The sequence below is a fragment of the Dasypus novemcinctus genome, chromosome 4 (genome assembly GCF_030445035.2).
Source record: "Dasypus novemcinctus isolate mDasNov1 chromosome 4, mDasNov1.1.hap2, whole genome shotgun sequence".
In the NCBI taxonomy this organism is placed as follows: Eukaryota; Metazoa; Chordata; class Mammalia; order Cingulata; family Dasypodidae; genus Dasypus; species Dasypus novemcinctus.
This window is the reverse complement of record NC_080676.1, coordinates 2,959,886-2,981,164: the sequence shown is the minus strand read 5'-3', so window position 1 is coordinate 2,981,164 and position 21,279 is coordinate 2,959,886. Positions and strand designations below refer to the sequence as shown.

The following is a 21,279-nucleotide window of genomic DNA, read 5'->3' as shown; positions in this document are numbered from 1 at the left end:
GCTAATTTTCTAGGAATAATGTGATTAGCTAGATTTAGTAGATTCTGATTAATGTAATTTATCCATTCATTATATCTATTTTAAGTTCATTTCCATAAACTAGGAAAATTTGAAATAAGAACTGTTTACAAAATTATATGTAAAGACTTTAAGAACTTGTTTTTCAGGAATTATGATATGAGGCACACGTATCATGATTATGGTTTCTCTTAAAAGTATATTTAGGGAAGCTGATGAGGCTCAACTGATAGAGGGCCCACCTACCATATAGAAGGTCCAGGGTTTGGTACCCAGGGCCTCCTGACCTGTGTGGGGAACTGGCCCACGTGCAGTGGTGCCGCGTGCAAGGAGTGCCGTGCCATGCAGGGGTGTCTCCCATGTAGGGGAGCCCTACGCTCAAGGAGTGTGCCCCACAAGGAGACTGCCCCATGCGAAAAAGCACAGCCCACCCAGGAGTGGTGCCGCACACACACAGAGTTGACGCAGCAAGATATTGAGTGGTTTTCAGTTATTTATTAAATAAATAAAATATTATAAAAAAATAATAAAACATTTATATGAAATTAAGGGATTTTTTAGCCTTTTCCTCGATTAATAGCTCATATACCAGTCTGTCTTTAGAACCTCCAAGATTGTCTTGACTAAATGAATTTTAAGTTTTGTCTGGCATTTTAAATCTGTGGATGACATCAGAATAATACAGTTTTGGCTGACATTTGAAAACATGGATGATATCATAGACTAATAGAATTTTGTGGCTGAAGAGAGACATAGACACAGCCTGATCTAATTCTGTTGTTTTATAGTTGACAAAATTGCGGCTTGGAGAATGTAGTTAAGTAATTGATTGACAAGTCGCTCAGATAGGACAGGACAGGACAGGAGGTGATGTCAGAACTGTGAACCTCTTAGTTCTCTTTCCATGACGTCACATTTTTTTTCTTGCCTTAACTGATTGGCTTTTTCTTTAGTATTTCATCTCCCTTAAAATCCATCTTTCATGTAGTTGCTTTTGTCACCAGCCATCCATTCATGCATCTAACATTTCAATGGCTACAAATATAATAAGATTCCAGCCCTGCTCAGATGTGCAAGAGTGCTGGGGAAGGCACTGCAATGGATTTTGTTAAGCACGATGAAAGGTGACTCTTTTTGCAAAGGAAGCTGGTTTGTTAGTTTGGCACTAATTAACTGTAGTAGTCCTTGGGAAACCATTAGTTAACTTTATTTATTTATTGAGAAGCTTTAGATTACTTAAATGTTACATAAAAAATATAATGGACTGCCATATACCCCTTCCCTCCCCCTCCCACACTTTCCCACTTTTTTTTTTTTTTTAAAGATTTATTTTTATTTAATTCCCCTCCCCTTCCCCGGTTGTCTGTTTTCTGTGTCTTTTTGCTGCGTCTTGTTTCTTTGTCCGCTTCTGTTGTCGTCAGCCGCACGGGAAGCGTGGGCGGCGCCATTCCTCGGCAGGCTGCTCCCTCCTTCGCGCTGGGCGGCTCTCCTTATGGGTGCACTCCTTGTGCGTGGGGCTCTCCTACGCGGGGGACACCCCTGTGTAGCACAGCACTCCTTGCACGCATCAGCTCTGTGCATGGGCCAGCTCCACACGGGTCAAGGAGGCCCGGGGCTTGAACCGCGGACCTCCCATGTGGTAGACGGACGCCCTAACCACTGGGCCAAAGTCCGTTTCCCACTTTCCAACATTAACAACATCCTTCATTAGTGTGCTACCTTTGTTACAATTGATGAACCCTTATGGAAGCATTGTTAGCAACCACAGACTGCAGTTTACATTATAGTTTACACTTTGTCCCTGCACAATTTTGTAAGTTATGACAAAATATACAATGACCTGTGTCCTTCACTGCAATGTCATGAAGGACAAATCCAGTATCCCGAAAATGCTCCCATTTTACACCTGTTCTTCCCTCCTCCATCCCTCAGAACCTCTGTTGGCCACTGCCTTTTACATCAATGATAGAATTCTTCCATTGCTAGAATAATAAGTCTATAATAGAATAATAATAAGTCTACTTTAGCCAATTGTTCATTCCCCAATTTTGAGGATTTTAGGATGGTGATGTCCACTCTTGCCTCTAATTGAGAGGGGGCTTAGATCCCATGGGGCAGATGGATGGAGCTATCTTACTTGCAGTTGCAGACTCTCTCTGTTCCCTTTGGAAAAAAATTTTGCTCTATTGAATTATTTGAACTTGAGCTAGATAGGCCACATCGTGTAGAGTATAGATTTTAATTAAGTTCAAACTTAAAATTGTCTAGGAAAAAATGAATTTTTCCTAATGGGTGTTGGGAGTTTTGTAGAAGTATCTGGTTTTTCAGCTTGGTGTTTGGGTTGTTCAAAAATAAAATTATGAACAAATGACATTTTTTTCTAACGAGAGCAACATTCTTTGCTGGAATTGGCAGCAAGCTTTTGAGTCTGGTTAATGTAATTGAACAACTGAAATGTTTTTCATTCTAAGAAGAGAAAAAAATTCTGTGCATTCTAATGAGAAAATGTCACCTCTTCAGTCTGTGGCTGTCCTGTCTGCCTTCCAGTGGATCTCTTCTTCACCCTCTACTCACTTCACTCTGCTGGATCAGACTTCTTTTCCAATGACCTTTTCAAGTTTATTTTGTGTAACTTCAGTTCTGTTTTAAAGTCTCTGACTCTGTAGTGTTTTTGTAAATTTTTATTTTTTTAAAAGTCTCTTTAGCAACTGAAACCTGATTTTCTCTTGTCAGTGGTAATTTCCTCATAATCATTTCCGGGGGCTAGAATCCATTTCTATTACTAGCTCTTATTCTACATTATATCTTTTCTCTCCTACTTCGATTGTTTTGCTCCAGGACTGACTTGACATCCTCTTCTCTTTTGATATCTTTAACATTTACTTACATGGTTTTTAACCCATTGGGTTGCCTGAATCACCTGACTTCTATAAGATACTTCCCAGTGACTTCCTTATTTCCCACCCTTTATCTCAAAGGGATATCCAAACCTTCCCTGATTTTCTGTCTCAGCTATTCCTTTGACAATGCTGGTGTCCCAGTTCCCAGGTCTGTTGTCCAAATAAGCTACTTACTGAAATGACCACCACAGACTTGATTGTCTCTTCTGTCCTTGGATTCCTTGCTTTGCCTTTCCTTCCTCGCCACTCCTTTCTACAGGAACCAGACTCTTTCCTGTTCTCCTAAATTGTCACCCTCCTCCTCGCATGCCACACAGCTCAGTAAAATGTTACTGAATAAATTGCTTCCCTGACTGCCGGCTTCACCTCTGTGGAGTTACCCTACCACTCCCTAACGGTGGTGACCCCTGCATCCATCAGCCCTGCTTTCAGGATGCCTGTAATTGCTGTTGCCACATTTGGAACACTGATGATTAGTAACAGAAGGGAGTAGGTTATCTAACGCCTGTCTTCATTTGCCTTTTACTTTTCTTTTTCTTATCTTTTTAATATTTGAGTATATGTTGGGGAAGAAAAGAAAAAGATTGAATTCAGAAATAAAGTACGCTATTCTCTACAGATTTCACACTTTTGTAAAAATTGACATATTAAATTTTTATTTCCTTAATTTTATTTCTTTATTATCAAAGTAAAATACTCATTTAGACCATTTGGAAGCAAATAAGACCATATAGAAGAAGAAAAGTGTTATATGTTATTTTACCATATATTTGCAACTTTGGTAAATTCTTTGCAATCTTTTTTCCATTTTGTCATTTTTCTTAATATAGCTGAGATCTTATATAATAGTATAAGTATTTGAGATAAATGGTTTAATACTGTTAAAAAATGAAGATTACCTATAGTATCCCTATGAAATTAGTTTTGTAGATCTACTGTAACAAATTACCATCAACTTGGTGGCTTAGAACAGCAGAACTCTCTTTCTCTCAATTCTGAAGACTGGAAGTCTGAAATCATTATCGCTGGGCTAAAATCAAGGTGTCAGCAAGGTGGTGTTCTTTCCAGTGGTCCTAGAAGAGGTTTGTTTCTTGCCTCATCCAACTTCTGGTGGCTGTTCACATTCCATGACTTAAGACCTCATTACCATAATACCTGCACCCGTGATCATGTTGCCCCTCTTCTGTTGTAATCTCCCTTTGCCTCCTGTTTATGGAGACAGTTATGGCTGCACTTAGGGCCTACCTGGGTAATCCAGGATAATCTCCCTATCTCAAGATCCTTAACTTAATCACATCTGCTAAGTCTTTGCCATATAAGGTAAACATTCACAAGTTCCAGGGATGAGGGTGTGTACATCTTAGGGGTCCATTATTCAGCCTTCCACAATGGTAAGCGAAGAAAAAAAGACACAGAGAGAGAAGGCAAAAGGCAAAGTTATGTGACGTGTTATTTGACAGAAGAACTCCAAATGTCCGATAAACATCTAAATAAAGATGCCCAATTTCATTGGTATTAGTGGAAATTCATATTAAAACAATGAAATCCATTTTTTATCCATCAGAGTTGGAAAAATAATGTTATAATGTCCATTGCTGGCAAGGACAGGTGCCCAGCAATCTCACTTTCAGAGGTCTTTCCTAAGGGTCAGAAACACTACCTTGTAGTGGCAAAAAAAACCCAAAAAAAACCCTGAAAATTACCTGAATAGCCACTTGGAGTGAAATGGTTGAATAAATTACAGTACACCCTACTATGGAATAAAGTATCAATTAAAAATAACCTACAGAGGGAAGCGGCTGTGGCTCAATCAGATGAGCTCCCGTCTACCATATGGGAGGCCCGGGGTTCGCGTCCTGGGGCCTCCTTGTGAAGGCAGGCTGGCCCCCACGCTGCAGAGACCCGCTGGCCCAGGTGTTGCGGAGAACCGACTCAGCAAGGTGACACAACAAGAAGGGAGGGAGACAAGCAGAAACAGAAGAGCGCGAAACGAATGGACACAGAGCAGACAGCAAGCAAACTGCAAGGGGGGAGGGAAAATAAGTAAATACAGACACAGAAGAAATGCACAGCGAATGGACACAGCAGACAGCAATCAAAAAAAGTTCCAGGGTGGAGGGGGGGGATAAAAAAAATAACCTACAGAGATCAAGTATGAGTGAGTTTTGCTGATCTATATTTTTCCAGAAAACATTTCATTCTGTGGAGATGTTCATATTAGCATAGATTCATTCATAAAAAGAATTCATGTATAATTTTTAAATCATCTGTTGTATTATTCCCTCCCCTTTTTTCTTTTTCATTTTGTATTATCTTTTAAGGGTTAATTCCAATTTTATTTGTCTTTTAACTTTTTTTCCTATAATTCACTAGGGACTTTATTGATTTCCCTTTTAAATTCTTGGATTCTTGGAATTTTCTGTTTTCTAATGTAATTACTGGCTGCATCTTTATTCCTTCCTTTTTCTTTTCTTGGGCTTTCTCTTTTGTTCTTTTATCACTTTAGTTAAATTCTTAGTTCATTCACGTTTCTCCGTGTGATAGATTGTTTGCAGAATGGTCATCATAATTCCCCTCTCCATGTGCAGGCCTGCAGGCTTTTGGGTGGTTCTGTCCTATCCTGACTGAGCTGGTCACTGTCACTTGGGAAGTAACAAAGGTGATAGAGGCTGATAATTCATGCAGACTTGAAAAGTGCTTGTGCAGAGTTCTCTTGCTGCTAGGAACCTTTCTATCACCGTTTGAACAAGCCTGGTCTTGGAAAATGGGGACACCGTGTGGAGAGACAAGCCCCAGTCATCCTGTCTTGTCTGCGGCCCCTGATTATGACTGAGGCCATCCTAGCCCTCCAGCTCAGTCAACCAGCCTCAGACCAAAAGACCTGCCCAGTCAGCCCACACAGCTGTTAGAAATATCGTGGTTATTTTGGGTCTCTAACTTTTGACATTGGTGTTAACCTAGCAAAAGCTAACTGATAGAGCCTTTTTTTTTAACATAATAAAAACATTAAAAGCTAAGAGTTAACTTCTTAGTGTAGTCTTACCATATCAAAGTCCATACGGTTTGGATACCTAATGTTCTCATTTTTTAGTTTGTCATTTCCTTTTTTATACAGTGGTTAAGATAGTGCCTCAAAATCTACAGTTTGTTTTACCTCTTTCCTGCCTCCTTCCCATTGCCCAGTGGTCAGATTGTGGCCTATACATTTCCTACTTTAAGAAACTGACTGCTTTTCCTTATAGCTGATCACTTTTTATCAACCTTTTATGAATACTTTTAAAGAGGTTGTGCTCCTATAGAGCATTATCTTGATGTGTGTGTATATCTGTCAAGCCATATTAATTATTACTGTCTTTTGTAATAGATAATATCAACATGGACTGATAGTTTTGTACAATTGTACTGTATTTCTGTGGTTTCTTTTAGTATTTCAAATATACTTTTCCCCCAAGATGGCTCCCTCCTTGTGTCTGCTTGTTTTGTCCACTCATCTTCTTTAGGAGGCATCAGGAACCAAACCTGGGACCTCCATGTGGGAGGTGGGTACCCAACTGCTTTCTTCTCTAATACATTAAAAAAATATTATTTATCCCTCCCACCCCCTGCTTGCTGCCTGCTCGCTGTCTGCTCTCTGTGTCCGTTCGCTGCACATTCTTCTGTGTCTGCTTGTCTCCCTTTGTTGCGTCACCTTGCTGCACCAGCTCTCTGCGGGCTCAGGCCGTCAGCTCTATGCGGGCACAGGACAGCTCGCCTTCACAAGGAAGCCCTGGGAAGCTAGCCCAGGGCCTCCCATATGGTAGACGGGAGCCCAGTCGATTGAGCCACATCCACTTTCCTCCCCGCTAATATATTTTGATGGTTTATATTTAGATTTAGAGCAGTAAAGATTCCTGATGCTTATACCTTCATCATGAAGTTTGCCTTTTATTAGTATAAAACGATTCTCTGCCTCATTAAAAACAAAATTTATATTAATACCTCAATATGTTTTGAAATATGTTTATTTGGAGAGAATACATAATTGGTACACTGTCTGAGGCCTTCCAAGAATCTGTGGTCTATGTCTGTGATGATGATTTGTCTGGGAATAGAATTCCTGGCCTGCCCTGAAAAACAGCGCTTTGTTGCAGTTCCTGTCATCATCTGGGTTCTCCATTTTGTTCTCATTCAGACAGTGAGTTTGGGTAGTACAAGAATTTACTCCTCATTTCTACCCCATTGCCAGTGTTGCAAGAGGAAATTCTTCCCAGGCTTTGCTCATCTCTTCAGTTCATAGTGCTTTGCCAAATTTTGCCTTTTCTGTCTTTCTGGGTATTTTAAGGACACATTGGAGGAAGACGTTTTAGTCATTTACTAATATATCATTGCTGGGGTTAACATTGATACCAAGATACTTCATTTACAAATGGATTTTTAATAAATTTTGTTGTTTGGGTCTTTTTCTCTAGCTCTGTTACTTTGGCAATAATTGAAATTTTGTTTTAGTGAATTGTGACAGATATGTGCATATTATGTTTCTTTTTTAAGTTGTATGTATGTGTGTATTTTAACTCCCTATTCCCTACCCCTTCCTTGTACCCTGATAACCTGTATTTGAGATTCTGAGTATGAGTTTGCTTATTCTAGTTATTTCAGTGAGCTTATACAGCATTTCTCCTTTTGTGTCTGGCTTATTTCACTCAACACAATGTTCTAGAGGTTTATCTATTTTAGTGTATGTTTCAGAACTTTGTTCCTTTTTATGACTGAATAATATTCTGTTATGTGTATCTGTTACGTTTTGTTTATCCATTCATCGATTAACATTTGCTTGGGTTGCATCCATCTTTTGGCAGTTTTGATTAATGCTGCTATGAATATCGTTGGGTATAAATTTGTTTTTGAAAAGCAACTTTTATTATTTTTTCCAGATTAACTTTCATAGAAAATTTAAGAGAAGAAAAAGAATAAAAACATACAATAAAAATCACCCGTAATCTACCATTTATAATCAACCACAGTTTTTGGTATTTCTTTTCCTTTTTCTAAGTGGAAACACACATACAACATGCATCTACATATATGTTTAACATTAATTCAGGACATTTACTGAACAACTATTATATTCATGAAGTGTTCTTGGTACCTGACTTTGTTGAAAATTTGCCATATATTATTTGTATCCTGACTATAATGTTATGTATTCTAATGTTATATATTCTAAGTAAAACCCAATTCATTAAGATTTATTTGTAACAGTTATATTCATGGCTTCATAGTCTTTTTCAGTATTTTTTTTGTCATTTTTGGTCATTAAAAGCTGTCTTCAAAGGCGAAGCCAGTATATCAAGTAGGTGAACAAGGAGAGATTTGGTTGATGGGGTATAATGGCCTAGAGTGTTACCTCTCCCCTTCTCCAAAGAAAATCTGTTGTTCTCTCTTATGGATGTATTTCAGCTTATTAATCACTGCTCTATTGGTGGCCCTTTATATTATTTATTTTTCCACAAGTTTGAATAATGTTTTTTTTTTAATGAAATTTTATTGAAGTGTATCATTCATCATGAACATACATAAGCAATAAATGTATAGTAAAAGTTGGAGACTTACAAAACAAACATGTATATCATCTTACATGGCTTGCATGCACGCCTTGCATTGTTGTGAAACATTTGTTACAAGCTATGAAATAGTTTGATGAAATAGCATCATCAAAATATATTACTAACTATAGCCCATATCTTACATTTGGTGTATTTTTTTATTAATATTTTTATATGTAGAATTTTTTGTCTATCTTTGGTTTTCCTAGGATGAAATTTCAAAAAGGGGACTACTACATTTAAGAGTGTAAATATTTATAAAGCTTTGATATATAATCACAAATTGCTTGTCATATCCTGCCGTATTATATTTAAAGAATATAAGCCTGTTACAACATGAAATGCATTCCTGAACAAAACTTTTCAAGATTGCATATTCACTAAAAATAACAGGACATACAGGAAAAATAAGGTTAAAGGCTGACTGCTCAAGACCTCTACAACTCTGAAACCAGAGTGCAACAAAAACATACTTGGTACCTTACGATATAACATGGATAGGCCCGTTATCCTCCTGGCATGACTAGAGCTGCCTCAAAGGAGAGTTGAAGATATTTTAAAAACTATAAGATGGAAATTCCTAGCTGGCAGAATCTTGAGACAGTGCAGATGAAAGTAGCTTTCTTATCCAGGGGGGCTGCCATAAAGGTGGGCACAGTAAGGGGTGTAACTTGATGTGATCCAAGAACCATGTAAAGGCTGAGAGTGCTCCTCTGAGGAGGGAACCCTAGGTGCAGGTGCTCATTTTTAATTTTCTTAAAATAGAGCTGAGAGGGCTTTTGCTTGGCGGTAGCTGAGCTGAGTGAGGGTCTTTTCCTTTCTCACTGAAGGTTATAATTTTCTTCCTGCTTGCCTTCAGAAAATTCACATACAAACCAGCACAACTTCCATGGTATACTGGTTTATTTACTAACCACTTAGAAGCTAATTGGTGTTATAGGAACACAACTTAAGACAGAATGGACTGTGTTTGCTAATGTGATAGATGGGAATTTGAATCTTATTTTAAGGGTTAAGAATGGGTTGGTATCAAGTACATTGGTAGTCTACCATAGTGTGTCATGAGAGGGATGGTTGGAAATTTTATAAAGTGGTTCCAGAAGCCTCAAAAAACATGAGGTAGCTGAAATATTGAGAAGGATAGAGGGTAGCATACTTAGATGGCATCAGCCTAAATAGAAACAAGATTTTTGTTTAAGGATGCACGAGTAATCTTCTGAAATTGGTTGTGGGGACTCAGGACAATACCAATTAAGGGTGGGAGAATGGGTCCTTTGGACTTCACAGGGCCAGAGAAGAATTATGCTTCAGAAAGGTGGGGAGGAGGTTGTTGGAAGTCATAGAGGCAGTAGAGGATGACAGTTCAGAAAGGGATCATTGAAGAGGGCGGTCAGGGATGGATGACCAGGGTGAGAAGCATCCCGGTACAAGCTGAGGTCCTTGTAGACATCAGAAGCCTGACAAAGTTAGCAGACTGCAGTCTTTGCTGACCCTTCTACGGGAATGTTGTGGGGAAGTTGCTCTGGTGGTGGTGGAAGAAAATGTTCCATAATTATGAACCATGGCTTCTGCCTAGAGTTGGAGTTAGTAGAACTAGAGAGACCTTGAGCAGTTTAGGGACAACAGATGTCTCCAGTAGGTTGGAAAGGGAATTGGTTGTGTTGATTATGGGAGACCTTCTGTAAAGCAAGAAGGAAGTTTCATTGAGCAACAGCAGCATTCATGTGGAGTAGCACCAAATGAGGGTGTCTGCTTGAAAGGCTAAGCTGGAGAAGCAGCTTATGTGGCTGTGCAGAAGGGGTGGTGGTGAGGAGTGAGGGATAAGTGGGTTAATCAGGGTGGAGTGTCCTTGGGCAATGAAGAGTTAATCAGCGAACTGCAGGAGTGGAATGTTTCTGCAAGATTTGGGACATTTGATTACCGTCAGCAGACTCTCCTTGTCAAGCCAGCCTTGACTTGTTTGCTAGTTTCCTTTCCTCAGAGGGGCAGAGGTTTCTTTTGCTGCCTCAAAGGATCATTAGTATGTTAGCTTATCAGAAAGGATCATTGGTATGTCAGCTTACCCTTTTCTTCTTCATAGTTCCCTGGATAAAATGGAAGCTCATGCAGATCAAGTCATTTACCATTCCATTTCCGCAGTTTTATCCCTCATTCTCATTTTAGGAGAGGCAAGAATTTGGAGAACTTCTAGTAGGACTAAAAAACCACACATTTAAATTGAATGTCTGCTTGCCTAACTTGAGAATGTGTTTGCCTTTTTGTCCCTTATTTTCTTGCTAACTGTTTACAGCTCCTTGTCTTCTAAGTATTGTAGGGAGTTGAATTTTCAGAAGCCCTAAATGTTCTTGATATTTTGAATTATGTCTGGGAAACGTACATGCTTCCATGTTATTATAAACAATAATTATAACTCTTATTTATTAGGAAAATAGTTCTTTATTTCTTTGTTAGGTGTTTAAAGTTTAAATGTGAAAGTTGTTGGTTGCTTAATTCTTTTTTCTAAAACTTTTTATGTTAATGTCAGAAACATTCCATGATTTATAAGCTGTTTTTTTTTTTTTGTTTTTTTTTTAGTAAAGATTCCCACCCCCCTTGTCTGCTCTCTGTGTCCATTTGCTGTGTGTTCTTCTGTGTCAGCTTGTCTTCTCATTGGGCGGCTCCAGGAACTGATCCTGTGACCTTCTGGAGTCGGAGAGAGGCGATCATTCTCTTGTACCACCTCAGCTCCCTGGTCTGCTTTGTCCTTTTTTGTCTCTCTTCTGTCTCTCTGTTGCATCATCTTGCTGCACCAGCTCTGTGCGTGCCAGCACTGTGCATGGGCCAGCACTCTGTGTGGACCAGCTCTCTGCGTGGCCAGCACTCTGCGTGGGACAACTCTCCCCTCGGGCCAGCTCTCCTTCACCAGGGGCCCCAAGTTTTGAACCCTGGACCTCCCATATGGTAGATGGGAGCCCAATCACTTGAGCCACTTCCGCTTCCCAGTTTGTAAGCATTTTGAGATTGTAAAAGAGAGGTCAAAATTGTGAAGTGTTTACTCTTTCACCCCCACCCCTCAAATATTTTAGGTAAACTTTTCCATAACAATGAAATACACAGATTTAAATGCATACTTGTTTGGTTTTGAAAGACACATTGACATATGTAACCACCACCCCAATCAAGATGCAGAATATTTCCATTTCTGCATCAAGTTCCCTGGTGTCCTTTGGTAATCAGTTCATCAGTCCCCTTTCTCTTGTCTTCCAGGTATCCACTGATCTGATTTATATTGCCATGGATTGGTTTTGCCTCTTCTAAAACTTCATATACATGGAATTAGCGTGGTTATACTCATTTGTGTCAATATGATGTTTGTGAGAATCATCCCTGTTTTAACAGTCTCACTAGTTATTTTTTATTTTTTTAAGATTTTGTTTTTATCTATTTCTCTCCCCTTCCCTCCACCCCCACCCCATTGTCTGCTCTCTGTGTCCATTCGCTGTGTGTCTTCTTTGTCCGCTTGGATTCTTGTCAGCAGCACTGGGAATCTGTGTCTCTTTTTGTTGCGTCATCTTGCTGCATCAGCTCTCCATGTGTGCAATGCCACTCCTAGGCAGGCTGCACTTTTTTCGCGTGGGGCAACTCTCCTTATGGGGCACACTCCTTGAGCGTGGGGCTCCCCTACACGGGGGACACCCCTGCATGGCACAGCACTCCTTGTGCGCATCAGCACTGTGCATGGCCCGGCTCACCACCAGGCCAGAAGGCCCTGGGTTTGAACCCTGGACCTCCCATGTGGTAGGTGGACGCTCTGTTAGTTGAGCCAAATCGACTTCCCATTAGTTATTTTATTTTCATTGCTGAGTAGTGTTCCATTGCATGCATATGCCAGAATCGGTTGTCCATTCACCACTGATGAATAGACATTTGTATTGTTTCCACTTTTAGCTATTATGGATAAAAGTGCTATGAACATTTATATACAAGTCTTTTTGTGGACATATGTTTTCATTTCTTTTGCATAATTAATTACCTAGGAGTGGAATTGCTCGGTCATAGAGTAGGTATATGTTTAACTTTAGAAGAAACTGCCAGCTGTTGAATATTTTTTTATACTCCCAGCCTTGTATGAGAATGGTAATTGCTCCACTTCTTTGTCAATATTTAAATTTTTAAAAAGATTTATTTATTTATTCCCCCCCCCCCCATGGTTCTCTTATCTAGTTGCTCATTGTTCTCATTGTTTGCTTGTTTTCTCCAGAAAGTACCAGGAAGCAAACCTGGGACCTCCTGCATGAGAGGCCTCCCATGTGGTAGGCAGGTGCCCAACTGGTTGAGCCACGTCCACTTCCCCAACATTTAATTTTTTTAGTCATTTTAGTGGGTGGAAATGGTGTTGTGGTTTTAATTTGTTTTTCTCTGATGGCTAATGAGCTTTAACACCTTCATCATATAGATATATATTGGCTTGTAATTATCTTGTGAAATGTCTGTTCTTGTCTTTTGTCCATTTTATTTAATGGCGTTGTCTTTATTTTTTTGGTTTGTAGGAATTCTTTATATATTATAGAAATAAGTTATTTTTAAAGATATATGGGTTGTGAATATTTTCTCCTAGTTTGTGACTTGAATTTCATTTTCTCAATCATATCTTTGAGAACCCTAAGTTTTAAATTTAAATGAAGTCCAATTTATCAGTTTTTCTTTTTGGATCATTTTTATGTGTGTGCGAGCAAAGCAGTCTTTGCTTATCTTAGACTGTGAAAATATTCACCTACATTTTCTTCTAAAAGCTTGATAGTTTTGGCTTTACATTTAGGCCTGTAACCTTCAAATCAATTTTTGTGTAATATATAAGATAGTGGTCAGGGTTTTGTTTTGTTTTCCTTTATGTGTATCCAATTGTTTTAGCACCACTTGATGAAAATAGTTTACTTTCCCATTGAATTGTGCTGGTGTTTTTAATGCAGTTCCTTTAGCTGTATACTTGTGGTTTTATTTTTTGATTCTGTTCATTTGTATGGCTGTTCCCCCATTAACAACATCCTTCGTTAGTGTGGTACATATGTTACAATTGATGAACACATATTGAAGCAAAGGTTAACCTTTCCCAGATACTTGGTCATGGTGTATCATCCTTTTTATATATTACTGGGTTTCATTTGCTAATGTTTTGTGGAGAATGTTTAGTTTCCAGTTTTCTTTTTTCATAATTTTTTCATCATATTTTGTTATCAGTGTGATGCTGGGCTCAAAAATGAGTTGGGAAGTGTTCTCTTTTGGCTATTTTTCTGAAAGAGTTTATGTAAAACTGGTGTGCCATCTTCCTTAAATGTTTGATGGAATTCACTAATGAAGCTATCTGGACCTGAAGCTTTCTTTTGGGGGAGAGTTTTAAATGATTTTGATTTTCTATTTCTTGCATCAGTTTTAATAAATTATGTTTTTCAAAGGATTTTTCTGTTTCATCTCAATTGTTGAATTTATTGTCATAAGGTTGTTTATAATCTTTTTATATTTTTAATGCCCATAACATCTAGTACGATTCCCTCTTTTATTCCAATATCAGTAAATTGTATTTTCTCTTTTTCTTTATCGTCTTAAAAGGGTTCTATTTTATTAAATTTTAAAATAATCATCTTCTGGCTTTATCCTTATAGTTAACTTCTTTGTTAATGGTATTTTGATCAAAGAAGGTAGCCGTGTGATTTCTGATTAGAATATGTTTTTTTAATGTGTATGGTCTTCCCTTCCCATTTTCTTTCACGTCCCATAATTGTTCAAATCATCTATGTCTACATCAAATGTTATCTGTTTGACCTTTTCATTTCTAAAAGGATGCTGGTTCCCAACTATGATTGTAGATGTGTCGTCTTGTGTTTTTTCTATCGGTTTTGCTTTCTGTATTTTGAAGTTCTTCTCTTAGCTGCACTATTATTTCTTCTTATGGTTTTATTAATATGAAATATTCCTTCATTTTGTATAACACTTTTACCTTGAATTCTAGTTCGTCTTATAGCAGTACTGCCTCTTCTTCTTCTCTCCCTCCCTCCTTTCCTTTCTTTCACTGGGTGTGTATTTTTAAATTTTGTGCTAAGTGTGTGTCTTGTAAAACACCATCTACCTAAGCCTAAGATCCAAGCTATTTATAAAAACAAGCAAATTTACTATTGCAATTACTGTGATTGCTGATGTATTTTCTTTGTACCCAGATTCATTCCATTTTCCCTCTCCCTTCCCCCATCTCCATAACTGCTTTCTCTTCTCTTCATCCCCTTTCTCCCTCATTTCCTTTTCTCCGTTTCCCCCAAATTTCCTACCTCATGTTTGCTAGTACTTCCTGTCCTGCCAGCAAAGAGAGCCATGCACAGAAGGCTTCTAGAAAATTTCTCCCAATGCATTTGATGACCTCATAGTGTAAACGAAACAGTGCCACCCAGCTACTGCAGCTGGTGTTCACTATGTAAGCTTCAGATATCATTCTGATCAAGTGATGGTATTGATTAGATCTAGTTTAGAAATGAGAACTCATTTTGCAGGAGAAATGCCTGTAGCAGAGTTCTTTGCTTCTATATCTATATTTTTAGAAAGTGAGATCTCCATCTTGATCTCTGCGTATGGTGAGGTTTCAGATCAAAGTGTAGGCTCAGTATGTGTGCAGTATTACCAGTTGGTATCTTTTTCCCCCTCCACCATGTGAAATACATGTTCTCTACTACTAGAGGGATACCTGGATACAATTTTTTAATAATTAAATCGTTTAGAGAGAAGGTCACTCACTGTTTTTCTAGGTCTTCAGTTCTTTCTGTTTATCATAGAGGAAGCCTTTAATTCTCTACACTTGCTAATACTCCCCTCCTTCCCTTTTGTTAACAGTGAGCTGGGTTTAAACTCCTTGCCTTGGCAGGCACCAGTATTTTATTAGAACTTAGTAAAGTTGTTTTGTTTTCTTTTAACTGTTTTTTCCACAGCTACTACCAATTTTCCACTCAAGGGTAGTTATTTAATTTGCCTTTGAAATTTTTGTTTGTGAAAAATGGAATCAATTTTGAAGAAAAATATTGAATACAGGTGGGATAGAGAGGCATGACAAAATTGGTGAATGCGGTATGTGTTGGAGGTTGGAACTAGCCCTGCTGGGAGAAGTGGCCTAGGAATGAGTGAAATTTGGGAGCTACTTCTCCATCATTTCTTAGGCTTTTTGGATATTTGTTTAATCTGCACTACACTGTTTAGCAAGTGGTTATTGAGTGTCTACTTTTGTGCAGGGAACTGATCCTGAGGATACAATAAGAAATATCATGTTACCCTCTTGGGTAGTCCAAGTAGAGGAGAGAATATGTGGTTGCATGGAAACTGATGCAGAGCATACCATGGCACATGCTAACACCGCAAGGACATTGTGCTGACACAGGAAGCACAAGTTATCCGAGGGAAGCCTGAGGCCTTAGTGCACTCTTAGTTTTAGCTTAGGTACCTTTCTCTTCCCTTTTGAGTTTCTCTTCCCAAATCCACATCAGTTTTGAGGGGAAGGGGCACTTCCTTGTGTTACTCTGAAAAGCACTGTATCCAGAAGGAAGAGTCAACGCTGGCACTCAGAAGCCCCAGTGATCCCCTGAGCTCTGGTCCCAGTGCATCTCTTTTTAGCTGGAGAGCTCCTTGTTTTGAGCCCCAGTTTCTTCATCTTAATTGGTCATAATAAAGCCCAGTGCAGTGTCCTTTTGCTTTATATGGTAGCTCCTGTGAGAGCTGCTTGTGATGTACATTTGCAATATTACCTTCAGTCTCTTAAAAATATTTGAAATTCTGATGGGTCATGATTATGAGGGTAGTTTAAGTATTTGTTTCCTTCTCACCTTTTTTCACTATTTTTTTCTAGGTCTTGATGCAGAACTTTATTATGTGAGAAACGACCTTATTAGTCACTACGCTCTGTCCTTTAACCTGTTAGTACCCAGTGAGACAAATTTCCTGCACTTCACTTGGCATGCAAAGTCCAAGGTAAGAGAGGGGGTTAACCACAGACCCCATGACAGGGTCATGCAGGCCCCAGGGACTGAGGCGGGCTGCCTTTTCACAAAAAGGTGGGGGCGCGGGGGGGTCTGTCAGTACTGGGTCTATTCAGATTTATGAATTTAAATCTTTAGCATATTCCTTTAAAAATTTCAATCCTTTTAAAATGAAGATGGCCATCATTTAAGTGATTAGTACGTGACAAAATCCTTAAATCCTTTCAGACTTTTCAAACAGGGATGTGGATCTAGCTTGAGAAGGTGGCAGACCTGACAATGGCTTGCTGGTATGGTGAAGTGATGGGGGGACTGGGAAATTGGTGAGGTAGTTGTTTTAGGCTGTTTGATATAATGGGTGTTGTTCTTCTATTTATGGGGAAACACCAAAAGTAGGTGCAACAGACAGAGGCACCTGAGTGCGTTATGGCAAACCCCTCTACTCATAAGGGGCTGACACTCAAATACTTAGGAACTTCCCAGCTTCCTTTGACTGCCTGTCCTCTTGAACATGATGAATTTTCTGATAGGTCAAAGAATAGGAGCCCAAGTGTAGACCTCCAAATAGCTTTAGTTCTTATCAGCTTTATGCATAAACTTTTGAGTAGGATTTTATTTGGAAAATAAGAATAATCTTGCTACTAAAAATAAGTAAAGAATTGGTTGTGTGTGTGTATATTTACTTTAAGTACTATAGAGTGGTTTCTGTCCTTATTGTTGTAAGTTGTTTAAATTTGACCACTTTGATTTAGCTCTTTAATCTTTATTTTTTCTCCTTAGAAAACAGTAGATGTTGGGAAAATTCAAATATTACAGAAATGTTTTAGGAACTGAAAGACTTTGTCTTCTTACCCCCAGAAGTAATTACTGTTTATAGTTTGTTGTAAATTCTTCAAGGTTTTTTCATCCCTTTTTAAACAAAAATGGGGTTTTATGACACTTATTTTGTACAGTACTTTCCCCCCTACCTAGTAATATATCTTGGGGATCTTTCCATTTCTCTACTTATAGATTTCACTCATTCTCTTTAATTGCATTATAGCAATGATATAGTATGGATGGATGCATGATGTATTGTTAATTATCCAGTGCCCCATTGATAGGTGGATTTTTAATAGCATTTACTATTTCAAATAATGCTTCTCTTCACTGTTACACAAAGTTCCTTCACATCATTTGGCAGGCAAAACCCGTGGTAAGAGGATGATGAAAACAATTGACAGTTCGTCATTTGTTGCTGTTTCTACCTTTGTTATTAATATAAAAACAGAAAAAATATGAGTGTATATATGTATGTATACGGGTGCATATAGGTATATTATATGTGTATGTAGATATGGATGTGTTTGTGTATATATGTACATATGTTAAGAACATCTTTGTTCAGAAAGTTTTGTGTACTTTGTAGAATTATTTCTGAGTAGTAAATTACCACTAAGAAGTGAAATAGCTGTGTCAAAGAGCGTGCATGTCTAAAATTTTGCTAGACATAGCATTTCTCCTTGGTACCAATGAATCAATCAGTACTCCTGACATTTTCTATTTGCTCCTTAACACTCACTATTTTGAGTACATTTGTTTGCTGTTCTGACTATAAATATACATATATTTGTATTATTATTATATAAGCACACATATACGTTACTGAACTATATACATTAACACACAGCTGCAAAAATATTGTGATTAAAGTTGAATTTGCTTGGATTTTGGGTAAAGTTCATGTGCTGTGCCTGGAGCATCTTAGCTACCTAGCACTATTGCCTTGGGATATCCAAATACATGGAATGCTTTTAGGAATTTATAGATGGCTTTAGGATAAAAACTATAAAAATAGAAGTTAGGAGAAAAAAATCCATGTGAAACAAAAACATTTAGTAAATGGGAATAGTGATATGTTGAAGTGCCAAAGTAAATGGTTTAGAATAGGTAAATCTGAATAGGTTCACCCGAGTCATAATCATCTCCGATGTTAGTTTCAATAGTAGGCAGCTGGACACTTAAGAACCAGGCTGATATACTTCTCAGTGTGAATTTTTATTTCTTTTTTTTGGTAACTTTTTGTTTTGATATAATTTTATTAAACATAAAGAAAAATTATAAAAAGTAGTACAAAGGACTCTCATACACCCTTTGTCCAGATTTAATTATGGTTAACATTTTGCTTCCTGTTTTATTTCCTGGCTGCTTTTTAAAACAAATACCATGCAATGGGTTGACTTAAACAATGGGAATTTATTGAATCATGATTTTGAAGCTAGTAACCCAAAATCGAGGTATTATCAAGGCGATGCTTTCTCCTAGATGACTGTGGCGCTCTGTCACCCATGGCAGCCTCTCTAGTTTCATCGACTTCTGGCTTCTTACTACCGTTTTTTCTCTGTGTCTGAATTTCATTGTGCCTATAAAAGACACCAGTGACAGGATTAAGACCCATCCTGAGCTAATTGGGCCACAAGTTAGCTGAGGTAACCGCAACAAAAAGTCGTGTTTACAGTGGGTTCCCGTCCACAGGAATGAATTGAGATTAAGAACGTGTATTTCTGGGGTACGTAGCTCCAAAACCACCACACTTCATTTGTTTACTTTATCATTCATTTGTATTCTCTCTCTGATAGGCACAAACAAGCATATACTTTAGTTTTAAATTTTTATTTTAAAATAATTTTAAACTTAGACATGACAATTGCAAAAATAATATAGACCTATACAGAGAACTCCAAATAACCCCCACCCAGATATGCAAATCTGCCAAATTGTAATATTTTGCCACATTTGCACTATAATTCCATCTCTCTATCCACCTATCTTTCTATCTGTTTATTTTCTAAACATTTGAGAGTAGGTGTACACATCATGGTCCTTGAACATGTAATATTCTGTGTACATTCCCTAAGAACAAGAAAACAGGCATACCTCACAGATATTGTGGGTCAGTTCCAGAGCATGACAGTAAAGCAAATATTGCAATAAAGCGAGTCACATGAATTTTTTGGTTTCCTAGTGCATATAAAATTCATGTTTACAATATATTGTAGACTGTTAAATGTGCAGTAGCATTTTATGTAAAAAAACAGTGCACATACCTTTATTAAAATGTAACAGACACAAAATGAGCACAGGGTTGCCATAAACCTTCAGTTTGTAAAAAAGCACAGTATCTGTGAAGTGCAATAAAGCAAAGCACAGTAAAACGAGCTATGCCTGTATTCGCTTATCTACCACCTGTCTAAGGACAGTTATCAAGTTCAAGAAATTTAACATCGTAAAAAGCTCATAGTGGGGAAACGGACTTGGCCCAGTGGTTAGGGCGTCCGTCTACTGCATGGGAGGTCCACGGTTCAAGCCCCGGGCCTCCTTGACCCGTGTGGAGCTGGCCCATGCGCAGTGCTGATGCGCGCAAGGAGTGCCCTGCCACGCAGGGGTGTCCCCCGCGTAGGGGAGCCCCACGCGCAAGGAGTGCACCCATAAGGAGAGCCACCCAGCGCGAAGGAGGGAGCAGCCCGCCGAGGAATGGTGCCGCCCACACTTCCCGTGCCGCTGACGACAACAGAAGCGGACAAAGAAATAAGACGCAGCAAATAGACACAGAAAACAGACAACCAGGGGAGGGGAGGGGAATTAAATAAATAAAAAAATAAATCTTTAAAAAAAAAAAAGCTCATAGTGTATACTCTAGTTTTTTTATATGTCCCAATAATGTCCTTTTGGGCATTTTCTCCTCCATTTTTAGATCCACTCTGGGATCATTTATTGTCTTTAGTTGTCCTTTTATCTCTTTCAGTGACAATTTGAAGCAAGATGGATCCCAGAAAATCCTGTTCTTAAAGCTAATCCATTCTTGTGCGTGTAAACCTGTTGTAGGCAGGAACTTCTCATTAGATTACTTCACAGAAGAGCCTTTGATTAAGTTGAGGGGCCCGGGGTGGGTCTTAATCCTCTTACTGGAGTCCTTTATAAATGGAGGATAAAAAGCCACAGAACATAAAAAAGTGGCAGAGACACAGAGAAGCCTCCACAAGTTGAAATCAACAAACCCAGAAGAGAGAAAAGCCATAGACAGAACAGCTAAATTTTTTTCTGGATGTTTTATTCTTCTAGTTGCTACTGTAAATGACATTGCTTTCTTGATTTTCTTTTGTAAGGTTCATTGCTGGTTTGCATATTGATCTTGTACCCTGCCACTTCACTGAATCCGTTTATTAGTTCTAGTAGCTTTCTTATAGATTCTTCTGGATTTTCTATATGTAGGATCATGTCATCTGTGAATAGGGATTGTTTTACTTCTTCCTTTCCCATTTGGATGCATTTTATTCTTTTCTCATTTTATTTTATTTATTTTATTTTTTAATTATTTTTTTCCTAATTGCTCTAGCCAGCACTTCCAATAAAAATATTGAATAGCAGTGATGGTAGGGGCATCTTTGTTTTGTTCCTGATCTTAGTGCAGGGGTTCTTAACCAGGGTTCCATAACTCGAATTGAAGTTCAAAAAACCATTATTGTTGTGGGGACATGTTGGTGTGGGTGTGATTTATTTATTAAATAATACACAGTATAGCGTAGACTTAGTAAGGGGTCCTTGGTTTTCACCTGACTGGAAAAGGGGTCCGTGGAACAAAAAAGATTAAGAACCCCTGTCTTAGAGAGAAAGCTTTCAGGCATTCACTTTTGTATGCTAGATATGGATTTTTTTCATAAATGTCCTTTATCATGTTGAGGAATTTCCCTCTTATTCCTATATTTATGAGTGTTTTTAATCAAGAAAGGATGCTGACTTTTGTCAAATGCC

General features: G+C 38.3%; 1 protein-coding gene across 2 annotated transcripts in view; it reads left to right on the top strand.

Annotated features, from left to right (window-relative positions):
* Positions 1–21,279, top strand: part of RYK (receptor like tyrosine kinase) — a 96,710-nt gene that overhangs the window by 15,973 nt on the left and 59,458 nt on the right. For both annotated transcript variants that reach the window (XM_004477114.4, XM_058294981.1), the window contains exon 2: positions 16,359–16,480. In XM_004477114.4, coding sequence (XP_004477171.3) covers positions 16,359–16,480 — 122 coding nt within the window. The remainder of the gene's footprint in view (positions 1–16,358; positions 16,481–21,279) is intronic.